Source organism: Trachurus trachurus, assembly GCF_905171665.1.
Source record: "Trachurus trachurus genome assembly, chromosome: 21".
In the NCBI taxonomy this organism is placed as follows: Eukaryota; Metazoa; Chordata; class Actinopteri; order Carangiformes; family Carangidae; genus Trachurus; species Trachurus trachurus.
In genome coordinates, this window is record NC_139899.1 from 23,725,498 (window position 1) to 23,742,239 (window position 16,742).

The following is a 16,742-nucleotide window of genomic DNA, read 5'->3' on the forward strand; positions in this document are numbered from 1 at the left end:
AATGACATTACAATTTTTCTTTTTGCAGTCAGTTATGTTCAGTCATGCTATTCAACAGACACGCCTTATTTACTGAAAACACGGCTCTCTTTCTCCAAGAGCAAACAGTCTTTACAATCAAGGCTGACAGCAGCCCAAGTTTTTTTTGGTCGTCCAAGAATCTGATATTCTTTTCTTTTTTTTTCATGTAACGGCTTTAAATTAAATCTTCGTACTTAACTTCATGACAGTATGGTGCACTTATAGCTTTGTAAGAAAAAAGTGCTAGATCTTTCTCCGACTACCCTCAAGAGACGGTGAGAAAGAGTTGTTTTTTTTTTTTAACTGAATCTCACACATTAGTGGCGTCACTCAGAAATGTTTCTTGTTCTCCGCTGATTTTGCAGTAGAAGGGGTTCGGGGGGTATTTACAGTGTTAACAAAGAAACAGGAGTTGCTCGGTCTCAGGAGCGGGTCTGGTTTGTGTTGATCATGATGTTGGGCAGAGCGTTGCGTCTTTTCCTCCAGGTGCCCAAGTCTCGAGCGTACCTCTTGATTTGGTGGAACCACTGCTGGGTACGGGATTTGTCCGAGGCGCGGAAAACAAAAGACTCCCGTCGGATGTCGAGCACCTCGAAAGTGTCCTCGCTCTCCGGGTCCGTCGACACCACGCAGTTCGCCAGACGGATGGGCTCTCTCAGCACCGTGAACTTCCCGCTGCTCTTGTCCTTGATTAGAACCAGCACTCCGTCGCGGACGCTCTCTCCGCCGACGCCCTCCACGTGGTCTCCCCGGGCGCCCGGGTCGTTGGCGTTGCCCTGTCCCGGGGCCTCGCCGGTCCGCTGCGTCCTCACCATGAGCAGACTCTGAACGTTTTGGAACTTCAGGGCCTTGCTGCCCTTCTTCACCCACTGGCCGTCGGCCGGCTGCGACAGCTGGAGCGGCCCCTCCATGACGAAGCGGGTGTTCTCCCGCGCCCATCCCACCGTCTTCATCGACACCTCTCGCATCTCGATGTTGATCACCTCGCGGTTCTTGCGGCTGTCCCGGCGGAACGACCGGAGCGACCATGTGACGCCGTTGCCCTCCTGCTTGGTCTTCATGTTGATGTGCTCCAGGTGGGACTCCACGCGACTCTTGGCCTCTCGGAGACGCGCGTAGTCCGGGTGGCATTCGGGCGTGACCTTGATGATGCGGCTCAGCAGGAGCGGGTATTTGGTCACGCGCTGGAGCGGCGCCATGAGGAAGGAGCGCAGGTTCATGCGACGCAGCGCCGTGTTGTCGTTCTGGGAGACGTCCAGGAAGATTCTGCAAAGAGAAAGAGGAAATTAAATGGATAGTTCACCCAAAATTCAAATTTCACTCATTATCTACTCACCCTCATGTCAACTAAGAGCTGTGAGAATTTTCAGAGTCCTCCGTGCCTTCTCTGAGTTACAGCAGGGGGGTCCGTGCAGCAGTATTTGTCCATATAATGGTTGTGAATGGATACCAACTTTCTTCGTCCAAAAAGACACACCAAAAAACATCCAAATACCTCCATACTGCTCGTCTGCAATGTCCCTCGTGTATTGAAGCCCCGACATGAGAAATTGTTCCGAAAAAAATTAAATAAGTCTATATTTTAAGCTTGTTTGTAGCGGAAGCTCCCAGTGTCTCGGTTCACTGCTCTTCCTGTGTCAGTGCAAATCTCGCGTGATTTGCACTGACCGGCGGAACAATTTCTCATGTTGGGGCTTCAATACAAGAGGGACATTACAGACGAGCAGTATGGAGGTATTTGGATGTTTTCTGGTGTGTCTTTTTGGACGAAGAAAGTTGGTATCCATTGACAACCATTATATACACAAATACTGCTGCTGCGCGGAACCCCCCCCCCCCCCCCCCCCCCCCCCCCGTAACTCAGAGAAGAAATTTGAATTTTGGGTGAACTATCCCTTTAAGATGAGACCTGAGTCTGTGCATGTCCTGGGAGATCTCTTAAAAAGTTGATTAATAGGAATCGCAGGACAGCCTGACTCATGGGTGAGCTCTGGTGCCGTCTAAAAATATGAATCATTGCAGCTCTACTCTCAAAATAGACCTTCTTCTGAATAAGTGATAACCCCCTGTCTTTTCCATTAAGAATTACACAGAGCGGCCGTGGCAGGAACTCGAGAAAGCTCCCACAGTAACTTTTCCATCACACGGACCGACCAACAACAGAAAGATGAGGCCCTGTGTTCTATAGTGTGTACCGACCGGAGCAGCTCTTTCTCTTTCTCCAGCGTGTTGAGCATGTTGACGGAGGTGGGCTGCTGCAGACAGTAGGTCTGGAAGGCGGGCAGCATGTTGACGAACTCCAGGAAGATCTCTCCGATGTACACCGTCAGCAGGTCCTCGTCTCCCTGAGGCCGAACCGCAGGAGAGAAAACAAGCCAAGTCAGCGTTCAACTCATTTATGTCCTGCACCGGGAAACAATTTGTCTTAGCAGGTCATCTGCTGGTACGGTTATATTAGTTTCCATCCATCAAAAGTCATGCAGAATATTTCCAGATTTTAAATTTGGCTCTGACGTCATCACTTCCCATAAGGATAAAAACAAGCTTTTTGCCTACAGGTAAATGCTGCGGTGTTGTATATGTGGATATTTTGGGATGGCAGCAGTTGCAGTACAATGGCTTTCAGGTGAAATGTGAAGCAGCAGAGATGATAGAGCAAAAAGAGTGACCAACTTATTGCAAAGGCGCATTGGTTTGGATATATCGTAAGTGCAGTATCTCAAAACAGGATGCACATCAAGACACAAGAATAAAAAATAAAGTTTGCTAAATACTGTAAAGTAACCCTCAAGTTGCTTACAAAGCTTCTTCCAGATGTATCAAGCGATCACTGTCAGAGCCAGTTAATTTACACTCAGCACAACTTCCTGTCCATATTGGCTATTCACAGCTCGCTATCAGCCTTGCAAGCAGTACTTGGCTAAACAAACATTTTTTTTACCTCAAGGTCCACTTAATAGTTGTTCTCTCGACCCATTTCCGAGGTCGAGAATAAACTTCCAGTCTCATTAAAAATCAGTCTTGACACCAAAAAAAGATGTAAAAACAAGTTTGTTTTGGAAATGTCTGAAGCTATTTAACCTTCAGATCATTTTAAGTTGCTAAAAGTTGCATTAGGGCTTGCACATCCACTCCAATGCACTTTTTTCTAACCTCCCCATGGCAGCAACTCGTGGTTCTCATCCTTCCTATATCTACATCTCTTCATCATCCATCATCTTTCAACAATCCCAACTCTGTTGCATTGCAAGTAAGAACCAGTTTTCCACAGCTCTCCCTCTGAGTTATAAACAGATTGGCTCTACCCTACATGTCCCATCTTACTATCTCTAATACACTCTTTCTACATTGGTTTCATCATTTGGCAGCAGATCCTTTGCTGACTAAGCGCATGTTGCTCAGTTGGACTCATTTGAGGTTTGCTTTGGTCCCTCTTGTTTTCACATTTTCACTCTTTTTACCTCGTGTTTTGTTATTACAAACCTCTTTGCAGTGTACTGTAGGTATTTGCACTCCAGAGAAAGCATGCCTTTATAAATGTGACCCTGAAAGTGGATTATGTAACACGGGCAGGTGCTAAAAGCTTGGCAGCATTAAACATCATCAAAACATGCCAGAGAGTGGGTCACCTGGTCAAAGGCCTGGTCGATGCTGTCCTGCAGGTGTTCTGTGAAGCGGTCATTGACATCGATGAGCTCTTGAACGTTGCCAAACACCACAGTGAGCTGTTCGGCCGTCAGCAGCCCGGCGTTCTGCATGGGGCCGTAAAACTCCTCTTTGATGATGCGCAGGTCCTCGCCGTAGCTCGACTCTGTGTTCAGAAACTCCAGGATGGCTTCTTTGCGCTCGATGCGCAGCTTGGAGCAGCGTTCACACATGCGCTCTCCTCGCTCTTTGGAGGCCCCGTCCCTCAGTCCGCAGTCTGGACAGGGTCTCTGAGCCTCCCAGGCCTTGAGGGAGGCGGATGGTCTCTTCCAGGTGCGGGACAGTCCCGGGCCGATGCCGCTGTCCACTCGCTCAACCTCTGCTCCCCTGTTCCTGCGGTAGCGGCGTGGCTCGCTGTCCTCCTCCTCCCGCTCATCGCTCAGACCCACCACGCCGCTGTCGGCGCTCAGGCTGCTGATGGTGCTCCAGCGATGCTGCCCGGACCGAGTCACACCCAGACCTGCTTGGCGCTCCTCACCAGGGGGTTCTGAGCGACCACGAATTGCTGCTGGAGCTGCAGAGGTGCAGATTCATTAGTGTTTATGGATTTAATCTCCACCCACACACTCATAAACACACACACACACAGACGCACAGACCATTAACAGCGGCACCCATTTAATCTGGACCAGTCATTATTGGCCATGTCAAAATGAAGGAACTATTATAGATATCATCTCTCTCCAATAATTAGATCCCTAACCCTCCAGTCAAGGACTTAACCTTTGTTGTCAATACATATTATGTCAATATAAGTGTGTAGGTGTATGTGCGTGTGTTCAAAATGAGGGTCTCTGTGTTTGCTGAGCTGCTTAGACAAGGTTTCAAATGAGTCTTTCAAACATCTGATTCATTATACAGGTGCTTTGTGAATTATATATGAAGCTGCACAATGCCTTTTTTTTCACACTGTGGAAAAAAAACAATTTCTAGTGAATTTCCCTTTTATCTTCTGGAAAGAGCAACAAGGTCACCATTAGCATATGCCATATTGACTGACACTCTGTGGCCGGCGTCCAGTGTCAAAGAGCTTCTGTTGACAGCACAGTATTAGCAGGGGAGCATATGTGTGCGTGTGTGTATGTGTGTGTTTGGTGGGGGAGGTGAGGTGAGGCTAACACTGAGTTGTATAAGAGATGTACGCACAAAGCAAATGCAGCTCTTAATAGCCTTAATCTTTTTTAAATGCAATGGATTGCGAAATGTCGGCGTCAGATGGAAATTCATTCACAATTTTATGGTGATTCACCTTTTACTGACGAGGTGAGGGAGGTTTAATGAGGACATGGGGCTCTCTGAAGCCCAGGGATTTACGAACAGCCAGGGCAGACTGGATGTGGCTCTCCACAGGAAGGAAGTCATAATCAAGTCATAACCGCACAAAAATAAGCTGTGATCAAAGCTTCTTTTCGAATAAACTTAATATTTCAGACAGGGTCTATAGGATCTGTTTGAGTGTGTGTTGTGTTTATGTGTTAAAATATAGCCTATTGAATTCATTCTCAGTCTGAGTGTACATAAAACTACCCAGGGCTCTGAACACATCCAAGTTCAATCAAATTTTTCCAGCAAAATGACAGTTAAAGTTTTGCTAATGCTACATAGCCAAGGTTAGCACTGACAGCTGTTTACTTAATAGTCTAGAGGAAACGTTGCAAGTTCATTCATTTACTTATTTATATTCATTTATCAAGTGCTGTCTCCAGTGGTTGAAAGCTACCCCTTTGTTTTGCTTCTATTTCTATTAGCTACTTCTTTTCTGCTACTGAAGTTAGCATGCTAACTGGTTGGACTGTCTCGTCTCACCATTTTCCGATACCGAGTCACTGTAGCATCCAGGCTGCCCTGAACAGTGGCATATTGCATGGGGAGTTATATAACCTTACCTCCTAAACAATTAATGCTAACACTAGTGGTGGTAGCACAAGCAAAACTTAGACATAGTTACTTTAAGTTAAGTTACAATTACCACTTAAAAATTGTGCATTTGTTTATCTTTTCTTTCAGGCTGCAGTGTTTCTTAAAGTAGTTGCTTCGTAGGCTACTTCGGTTTTGGAGCTGTCACGTTAACAGGAAGGGAGGGGTCAACAAAAAGATTAGGCTATAATTGCATAATGGGAAATGTAGGATCTAGTGTTTTTAAACCTTGACCTCTCTGAATATATCTTTCTGTTGCTTAGATTTTAATTATTCTTTTGTTCATCTGTCTCATGGCAGCCACACAATTCTCTGGAAATTAAAGATTAAATCTCTTTATAACTATATAGAGATTTAATTGACTTTTCTGATGAGGATTGTTAATGGTACAAGCTCTTCTTGTGTCCACCTTTTGAAATATATCCAGGGAGAGGACAGATGTCACAGATCTGTGACTGATGCTTCCTCATTTAATCGAATGCACATGTTTTATTCATGGTGTTATACAATGTCCCCAAATTTTCAAAACTAAAACTAATAGCCTTCCCTTTATTGGGATATTTGACATCACTGTGGGCTGGAACCTGTTCACCTCAAGGCAGTCAGACATTTCAGCCTTCACATCTTCACTAATAAGACGTCATCTTTTACTTCAAATGCAAATCCAGACTCTGGTGGATTTAAGACATGACGTACTTTACAAAACCGGAGAACAAAAATTAGGTAGGCCTATGTTGTGATAGGAAGCTCAGCTCATTAAGGGTTTTTAAATGTTTCTGTTTTGTTTTATTATCCCACTGAACGGGCGAGTTCATATGTTGTGTAAGTATTATGAGGCTGGATGGAAGGGAGGATGAGGACATAAGGGAAGAATGAATTTTACAGCCATAGCGACAGTTTCTTGTCTATAATGACACATTGTGAACGGGGGATTGTGATTGGACCTCAAATCATAAAACCTATGCTCCTGGAAAGAGAAATTAAAGGTGGAAAGTTTGGATCAAGAAGTGACTGATGGCCTAATCAACCATGGATCAAGTGATAAGCATAGCACCATTAATAAAAACCTTTTGGTCTAGGCAACAGTTTGCGTCATGAAAACCAAAGCTATGTTGCTAAATGGTTTCCACATTCCCCTTTTCCATCTATTTGGCATAAACTTGCGAAAATAGACACATGCTGAGATCAACCACTGATGCAATCCTGCAAAATATAATGTCACCAATCAGCCCTTCAGCCTAACTGTCTACCGCTGTGTAGGTCTTGATGCAGATCAAAACAAAAAAAATGTAAACATTTCTTATCTCCAATGAAAAATGTGACTTTGCTTATGGGGCCTTGAGTTACATTCTTTGCATAATTTGCATACTGAATGTTTTCTAGTTTTATAATAATATCACATTGCAGCTAACAAAGTTGCTCAGCTGTAATGAAATATTTAATGCATTACACACAGAAAGCATGTCAAACACTTTGCCTGTGTGCAACATAGCTGTCACACACACGTGTCATGTGCTCACCACTGTCTCTGTCTCGGTCACGGTCTCGGCGGTGGCTGTGGAGCCGGGCGGCAGCAGCGATCTTCATCTCCAGCTGTTTGCGCTTGGAGGCGTCGGCCGGCATGGGGTCGCTGTAGTGGGGCCGGAGGCGGCACTCGCGCTGCGCCCTCACCGTCTCAGCCAGCTCATAGGCTGCGTCTGAGCTGGAGCGCCTGCAGCCCAGACCGGTGTGCTGCCAGGTGGAAGGACACGTGCGTCAATCAAACTGTTAGGTTTCTATGGCAACAGATGAAAAAAAAAGAAGAAAAAAAAAGGAGCAAGACTCTTCGGATGAGATAAGGAGAGAGCGGTGATAAGAGGCAAATCACAGCTCGTGTGTGTCTGTTCGTGTACGTCCTCAACATGTTCACACTCACCATGACATCATTACATAACTAGTCTTGGTTATCTCTCTGATCCCGGCTTGTGGAACTGACAAGAATCCAAATTTCATACTGAGATTCGGCACTGAGCGTCTGCCAAGCCTTGTAAGAGACTCTGAACACAACAAGGCCGCACATCCAAATATCTGCTCTTATCAAAACTTGAAGCCACCCAGCCTTGAAGATGGGAGACGTCCCCCAAGTGACAATTCAAAGCATCCCCTAGCTTTTCTTTTTTCTTCTCTTTTTTGGAGGTGAAGTGAGGAATTCCCCGACACACACTGCACCATCCTGTGTGGACACAAACACTCCTCACGTGGCTTTAAAAAAAATCCTTCCAGGGTCTATCAAGCCCCCGAGAGCTGACCTGAGGTTGAAGGATCAAAGGTCACCGCTTTGACATGCAGCTCCTCACCCCGGGGGGGCATCGCTGGCGTCCATTGCATTTGAAGATATTGGCTTTGCAATGATTACCTCCCCTTAATGTTGACAGTTCTCTGACAACTAACAGCTACGCATGACTGAAAGGCGGAGAAAGGTTTTCATCTCTCCCTCCACCACAAGGCAACGTGATCTACAGCTTGCAGCAATCACATAAAAAAAACTGAGGAGAATAATTCATGTTGCGCTGAATTATCGAACAGCAGCTCTTACTTTAGGAATGCAGAGGCAGGATCCATTGTGGATTCAAAGCCAAGAACGAAGAAAGGCGAGAATCCGACGCACCTCGACATCTGTTCTCTAAACTACCTGCAGCCCTGTAGCATGCAAGCGAGCGGGCGAGATGCGACTCCATGTCAGTCCGGCTCTTCTGTTCTGCAGATGCACAGAGAGGAGCACAATGCTAGCTGCAGCTGAGGCTGGTGTCAAGCTGCAGAGAGCAGGGAATGAAGCGCTGAGTTACCAGCAGCCCGCAGCTGGAGGGGGGCTTAATCCTCTTTTTTTTTTTCTTTTTTTTTTTACTGCACCCTCAGACGTCGAGCTGTTGCTGGAAAACAAGAGTGCTGCATGCTCGCTCTTTTCCCAACAAATACCTCTGCATCACTATGTGTGAGTGATGTGCATGTGTGGATGTGTGGATGTGTGTGTGTGTGTCGCAGTCCCCTTGCTTGTCCCTGTCATCCTTGAATACCAATAGATCTGTGTGTTTCTGCACAGTGCGAGGCGACAACGCGAAGCGGCGAGCACAGACGCGCACAGACGACACATTTAAAAAAAAAAGGCAGAGGAAAAAGACGAAAGACAACGAAAGAAGGAAAACCCTTACGCATTCTCCTGCTCCCTCTCTTCCTCCTTCTCCTGCAGGCGTCTCGTCGCCAGCCTCAGCTCCGCAGGCCGTTGCCGACGTTGCCATGGCAACGGCGGAGGGCTGACAGTCGGTCGAGGGGGCGGTGATGTCACAGCCTCCGTGCCGGTCACCTGACAGCCTGACGGGGGCCTCGGCGGAGATCTCTGCACTGCAGCTGGTGAAGAGAGGAGGAGACGGAGGTAGAGAGGGAGAGAACAGGGAGAGAGAGAGAGATGGATGGATGGATGGATGGATGGAGAGGAGGGAGGGAGTGGAAGGGGAAGGGAGGGATGCAAGGGAAGAAAAGAGAGGAGAAGGAGGAGAGGGGAAAGGGGAGGGAGGAGAAGCAGGATGTGGGAGACGGGGAGTAAATGAGGAGAGAGGGGAAGTCGGAGGAGGGAGAGGAGGGTTGAAATTATAATTCTGGCAGAGCTCACGTCTCCTTACAGCACCCCTGCCCATTTATTCCACCTAACTCTCCCGTCTCCAGCTCACATGCCTCCCTGCTGTGTCTTCCTCCATCCTCCCCACCCACCCTCCTCCTCCTCCTTCTCCACCATCCCTCCTCCACCTCACCACAAACACTCAAATCAATTCCTCTCAAACCCTCTTCAGGAGGAACAGTAATTAGACACATCAGTGGACGTTAACACCTGAACCCCTGGACCACGGGGACACCGGCTGCAAACACACACAAAACCCACCCACCCACCCACCCAGTCAGCCAGCCATCGCACACTCCCATCATTCCTTTGTCTGATAAGTGTGGATCCATTCTGGATTCTTGCAGCGAAACAGCCAACATGTGATCTGAGACACCCCACAAAAACACACAGACTGTGACACACACACACATACACGTACACACACTGAAATATCACCACAGTGAAACAAATGCATGCCTCTGGGGGCTCATGCATGCATTTATAAGTGCACACAAACAGTAAAACACACACACTACAGAGGACATCTAAGCAACAGAGGCGTCCTATGGAGGCTCAGGGGTTAAGGCGCCAACCATGCACCATGATGTGGCCGGTGGGACCGTCTGGGGACCTTTGTTACATTTCATCACTTGTCTCTCCTCATTTTCTGTCGTCAGACACGGAGACACTCCACTTGGCATGTTCACGGCTGATCAAGTCTCACTGTTGGATTTTTTTGGCCACTTGGGAGCAGATGAGGACCGCAAATTACAAAACCCACATTCCTGACATAATGAGCCAGATGTTCCACTTTCTTCACTAACAGAACAATAAATGTGCAAAGAAACCAGAACCGTGAGCTAAACGCTAACTGAGCTAAGCTAAACAATTCCCCGTGGGTTTTCCTCGATGTCGGTGCTCATTTTTCACATTACATGATGTAGTCATATTGATTAGTCAAGCTTTGACTTAATACATACATTATTAACAACAGGAACTACAAACTATATACAGTGTATTGATTTTGTTTTTCAAACGCTGGCGAGCGTCATGCTCCAACAGGCACGATTGCAAAATATAATATTACTGCTATGACTGGAAGAAAAAAAACCTGTTTCTGCTAAAACAGCAGTTTTAGAGATTAATATACAGTATTTTATTCAATTAAAATTAAAAGTCGAGGCTTTGGTGGGTTTTTTCCCATCGGCTGAGCAGGTTTAATAGGCCCAAGGGTCAAAACACCACAACAGAGTCTCAACAACGTCTGGCTGTACATTCCTGATTTATTGACTTTAGTAGTGTGTGTAACAACAGAGGAGGGGTGTTGGGTGGAAGTTGGGGGGTGGAGGGTCTCAGGAGCAGGTTGGTTTAGTTTTAATCATGGCGACGTTACAACAGCACCTACACAGAAATTAGACATAAGTGATACAGTCTCATGTGATTGAGTATAATGCTGCAGTCTAATGTTAATATTTTTCCTCCCTCTGATGTAAACTACCTTGTTAATATCAATTAAACTGCTGCTGTCACTGTGGTATTTGGTTTGTTTGATACAGGCCTAACTACATGTCATATTTAGAGCCTGACTGATTAATGTTTGTGTTGTGTTCATTCAATTTCTATAGGTTCGAGACTGAATGGGCTGTGAAAAGAAAGTGTGTAATTATAGGCTTTTGTGCCCTTTTAAACTTATTTTATTTACTTTCTTATCTTAGTTTACCGCAGTGCTGCCCTGAAGCCATTTTAGGCCAAGTTATTGATCATTTATCAGGACCATGTTGAACCTCCAATACGTAGTTGTCACAACAATTGAGCCATATTTGAGGGATCACTGCAAAAAATGTGTGTTTACATAAACACGAGGAACATCAGATGATTAATCTGAATCAATCAGAAGGTTTTACTCAGCATTACATCAGCATTTACTCCCCCTAAAAATCCCGGTCGTTTACAGTCTATTAGTGTGAGACTCCATGACATTTAATTTACACTTATCTAAGAGTAAGAAAATCAACAAATCTTCAGACTTGAGATGAAGCGACTGCAAATGTTTGCATATTAGCTCTCTAAACCAAACTCAAACAATTAACAAATTCATGTCAATCCATTAATAGATTAAATGCACCACAGTAACCTCTGCCATGATGATACAGTATGTAGTACACTGCGGCTGCGGCCTGTTTTGTATTCTCGTGTATCCCTGTGGCGAGGTCTCATCACTCTAATGGTTCTTACATAACTCCGTCCTCCCAGTTCTGGCCACGTCATGACAATACACTTCTCAGCATTCCCATGATGCACTGTGACACATCAGCGTGCACACATATTTTATATTAAAAACTACAGCAAACCCTGGCAACCTGTATTATTTAGCATAAGGCGACACATGTAATCAACAAGGCTCAAGTGCTCGAACTGGTGGCGGAGCGGTGAGGAGGAAGGAAGATGTAATTAATACAGTTTTGAAGATTCATCTCCGAAGCATCCAATCGGTGTTCACCCAGACAAACTGTCATTAAAGGCCCCTCTCTCCCCTCATGGTATTAGCTGTCACACCTCAGATGATGCATGGGAAGCAATAACCTGCAGCTTAATTTATCAGGAAACCGTAGGTGATAGATATCTGCTCAAAACGGCCCAATGTGACGCTTAAATTAGCCCGTCTGTCACTTTCGCTGATGCATGCATCACTCCTACGAATCCAATATATTTTCTCTTGAGTGTCTGCATCTAATAGAAACAAATGGGAAATACTACAGTAAATATGGCAGCAGCACGCCTCCCCATGAACGCTAAACATAACCAGTGCACCTTTACTGCAGAGTACAATTAACCCAGTGGTGCTGCTTTAATGCTCCACTCTATTTGTGGTCTATAAAACTGCTCCCAGGTGTAATAACATGAATATTACCGTGGTAATGCTGCACTTGTCGTATTATACTCTTTGTGCAGGTCTTGCTGCATGATATTGGTTGAAGTCAAATACCGCAGGGTGCAGAGATCACACAGAATATTGCCATGTTTAATTAATAAATCTCCAAGTATTAACATTCACAGAGCCCGAGGTTGATTTGAAATCACACAGGGAGTGCACCGAGTGTTGCATCGTGGGTGCTTTTTGGAACATAAAAGATGAAACCACTTGGGATAAACAATGTTGAATGTGAGTAAGGAGGCTCTAAGAAAGGACTGGAGTATCGTAGTGCTAAATTGGAGACCATAAATCAACAATTATTATCATTGATGACTTGTCCAATTGATCAATAAAGTTTGAAATCACTCTCTGGTTGAAAATTTGGTGCTTTTCTCTGTTTTTTACCATTGCAAGCTGAAAATGTTTTACTATGTGACTATGCTATGTTGGCCAGAATGAAATACCTGAACATCATCATCATCAAAGGGAGTAAAGTAATACCTCAGCTCTTTTTTATGTGTCATTCGAACTAGTTATCATGCTGACATGCTAAACTGTGTTGGCCATGGTACAGTATGCTTCAGCTCAGAGCAGCCTCACACACAGAGCTGCTAACATTGCTGCAGAGTCATGGTGCACATTGGGATCTATTGGAAAATCACTAACAAAAGGAATTTTTCCACTATCTATCTAATAAATCCTAAAGATTTACTGTAAAAACAGCCGGAAAGCTGCGGCTCTGCACCCGGGGCTCATATTGTGAAAGTCACACACAGCACTTATTTTTGTGCTGCCTTCATGCAGAGGAGCTTCAGACATCCATCATCCCTTCTAGCAGTGCAAACAAAGGAACAACAGTGAGTGGAGAGTCCTGACAGGCAGGGAAAGACACCGTCTATCTCCCATCTATCACGGCCTGCAGCCTGCAGGGGGTGGAGTTTATATCCTTCAACAGGCCTCATCAAGCAGCTCCTCTGTATTCAACGTCTAATATTTACATCGCACAGATGCCTGGACCCAAATGACACCACAGTGCTGTGAAAGAAGTAGAAAAAAACTGAAACAACAACACACTCTCCCTCTTGTTTGCCCTTGATCAGAATGAACCACAGTGGAGTGAAGCCTGCATTCATTTAGCCCACAGACAGACAGAGAGACAGACAGAGAGAGAGGCAGTGGGGTCTGTGGGGACGGTGCTACTCTTCCAGTCTGTCATGCTTCATGCCAGCCTCCCGCCCACAGCCTTGTCTGCAGAGCCAACGCTGTTAGCTCCGACAGCTGTTATCACAATAACTGAGATAAATCGATAACACAACAACACACGCCGGCTTAAACAGATGGACTCACACACACACACATTGTGCACCAACACCGCATGGCACAAACATGGGAGTGTAGTTGCGTACTGCTGCTATAGGATATAGATGTCATTTCACTATCAATAAGATTAAGTGGATTTAAAGACAATCCAGTTATTGCTTTAATCTACTTGGAACTGGTGGAGGTGACATAAGTGTTTGGATTAATTGCAAAGGTAGCAACAGCAATAGTTACAAATAAACTATTACTCTATAAGACAAAAATTGCTTAGTAAGGTAGATCCAAATAACGAATCTGTGTGGTTAGATGATGCTGAGAAGCTAAAACATCTTTTTCAGTTGAATATATTTGCATTTTCTTTATTTCTTGAAAAGGCCTGGGCAATGAGACGAAGAGCGATATATAGTTGAATACTGAAAGTAATCTTAAATTGTTTATTTATGTGTCACACTTGTGTGGCAGGTAACACCAACAGGAAGGACTGTCTAGTCTTTTTTTTTCTTGTATTTGTCATTAAATGTGTCTTGTAATCCCATATGGGATGGGCCACAGTGGTGGCATGACACGAAAATAAAAAAATTCATTCATCCATTCATTCAATAAACACATAAACACAAAGACTCGACTCCACCCTCTCCCCGTCCCAGCCTTACCTCTTCTTGATGAGGTCCAGTGCGGAGCCGATGAGTCCGTCCTTCATCTTGTAAATCTTGGCTCCGTAGCTGGACAGGTCCGTCCCCTCCAGAAGGAGCGCCGGGCAGCAGCTGGAGGGTCGTTCCCAGTTCTCCCTGCTGGGCGGGAAAGGAACCGACCCAGCTGGTTCGAGGCTGCTCCTCCTCCGCCTGCTGCTGCCGCTGCTGCTCCCGCTCCCGTCCTCTCCCCCCGCAGCGAGCAGCGCCTTCTCCTGGGCCGAGCTGGCCACCAGCGGCTGCAGGGGCGAGCGCGGCGACGGGCCGGTGCGGATGGGAGAGTACGTGCTGTGTACGGAGGTGGAGGAGGAGGTGGGGTCTTCGGTGATGGAGGAGGGGGTCATGGTCTGCAGGCCTTCGTCGCTGGTGCCCGTCCTGTCACCTGTGCTCTTGTCTCCATCGAAGTCCTCAGGATCTCCTCCTCCTCCTCCACAGCCAGACAGAGGGAGGAGGTGATCAGAGGTGGGCTTCTCGCTCGCTGACCCTCCCGCCTCCTTCACATCAGGTTTTCCAGATGCCACAGAACCAGCTGTGGACTCTCTGCTCTGCTCCCCCTCCTTCTGCCTCATCCTCTTGAACTCCTCGAACGTCGGGATATGAAGGCGTCCCACAGGAGGTCTGCGGCACTCGGACGCGCAGTCTGCTGCTCCATTCCTGTTTGCTGCGATGTTGTCTGTGGTGCAGGCTGTTTTAACCGCTTTCGGGATGGTCGGGGAGCCGTGGAGAGTCAGGTTGGGGCTGCTGTTCTGCCGCCGCAGCTGCAAGCGCCTCAGGACCTCCTGCTTGATCTCCTCGGGGCTGGTGATGCGCGGCGATGTCGTGCACGGCGACCTGGAGCCGGCACCTGTCGAACTCACGTGATGCACACCTTCCCTTTCGATGGGCGCGGCGCTCGGGTTCACCTGAGGCCGCAGCGGGAGGGGCTTCATAGGCTCCACCGCTGACCGTGCGCTCTGGAGGCGGAGCTTCTCCCTCAGGCCTTTCCTTGCGTCCCATTCGTCGACTCCACCTGGAAGTGTTAGTAAAGCAGAGATTAAGTGTGTAATTTGGGGAAAGGCTAATCAATTGTGGCAAGAGAGGTGGGATAGAGAGGAGAAAGGGAGACATCTTTATCAAGTTCAGAGGGGGGGTTAGAGGTGTGAGGATGGGCAGTGGGTGCAGGAGAGAGGATATTGTGTTGTCAAGGTTAAGGCTGGGGCATAGTGCGTTGAATAAAACATTGAAAGTAATGGGGAGGCATCAGACAGGTTTATGTGAAGGGTGTCAGGAGGAGGAGTCAGTGGAGCATGTGGTTCTGGAGGTGATGAAGAGCAGGATCAGGGAGTTAGGGGTGCAGGAAATCACGCTAAAAGGATTACTGAGTGAGAGGGCACAGATTAGAGTTTTGTTATGTTATTTAAAGGAAACAGGGGTGTTTTATAGAATTTGATGGATAGGCGGGAATAGAAGGTAGGGTATTGATGACAGCTGTAGGGAGTGCAGGATGAGGGTGGGTTTTTTTTGTGTATATTTATCCTATTTATTTTTCTATGTATGTATGATATGGGGTAGAATGTAAGTCTTGTCTGGCTCACACTCCAGGACAGAAGGTGGCGGTAATGCACCAAAAAGTTGGATGCCAACCGCCGTAAAACGAGAAGAAGAAGAAGAAAAGACTCCACCTGGAAACAGCAGCTGGGGGAAGAGCGGGAGGTCCTTCCTGGGCACGCCATGCCGAGGGTAAAAGGCCAGGCTCTCGGGGTTGGGTACAGATCCATCTGGGGGTCCGTCGTACCAGTGGCTGGTGGATGTGTAGCGCAGAATAAACTCACTGTCCACGCTCCGGTAGGGGAACGCACACAGGCCTGAGTCCGCCACCGCGTTCCAGTTCAGGTTCTCCATACTCCTGTAAGGCCGGCTGCTGCCGTTGACGCCGTTCGTGTGGCCGCAGGAGCCCGGGGCCATCCCATAATGCCCCGGCCCCACACCCAGAGGGCCCTGCCTGCCGGAGCAGTACCTCAGCCCCAGGTTGGTGAGCAGGGTGCTGCTGTTACACCGGGCCATGAGGGGGTAGTGCGGCCCGTGGAGGCCCGGGTAGTGGGGGATGCCGGGTCTGTGTCGGGGGAAGGAGGACAGAGGGTCGGGGGAGGACAGGGGGAGGTTGGCGATGCAGGGCTCCATGTCTATCACAAGGTCGAGGGGAGAGGCGCAGCCAGCGGGAGAGCCGGGAGAGGCTGCGGCGGCGGCGGAGGAGGTGGTGGAGGGGTAGTCACATGTTGGAGGAGGCTTTACGTCTGGCATGGCTGCGGGCGGAGCGAGCAGCACTCGGACACACAGTCAGCAGCTACGGAGATCTGCAGCCTGCAAAAGCAAGATCACACATGTAAAGACGACACAGTATCAGTATGCACAGAGAAAACCATGTAAGTTTTAAAGGGATAGTTCAACATTTTGGCACATTAGCCCATTGCCATAATCCCTATAGTCTTAGCAGTAGGTTCGTTACCTTTAATTGTCGGTGCAAGCTATTTTTAGAACAGCGGAGCAGAGCTGTAAGCTGCTC

General features: G+C 47.2%; 1 protein-coding gene across 1 annotated transcript; it reads right to left on the minus strand.

Annotated features, from left to right (window-relative positions):
* Positions 1-443: 443 nt before the first annotated feature.
* On the minus strand, positions 444-16,480 carry arhgef49 (Rho guanine nucleotide exchange factor 49; the record flags this gene model as incomplete). The annotated part of the gene is made up of 7 exons (XM_083996002.1): positions 444-1,287; positions 2,221-2,366; positions 3,651-4,231; positions 7,167-7,374; positions 8,832-9,027; positions 14,165-15,209; positions 15,862-16,480. 7 exons carry the CDS (start codon positions 16,478-16,480, stop codon positions 444-446), a joined length of 3,639 nt encoding a protein of 1,212 aa, XP_083852128.1.
* Positions 16,481-16,742: the final 262 nt, after the last annotated feature.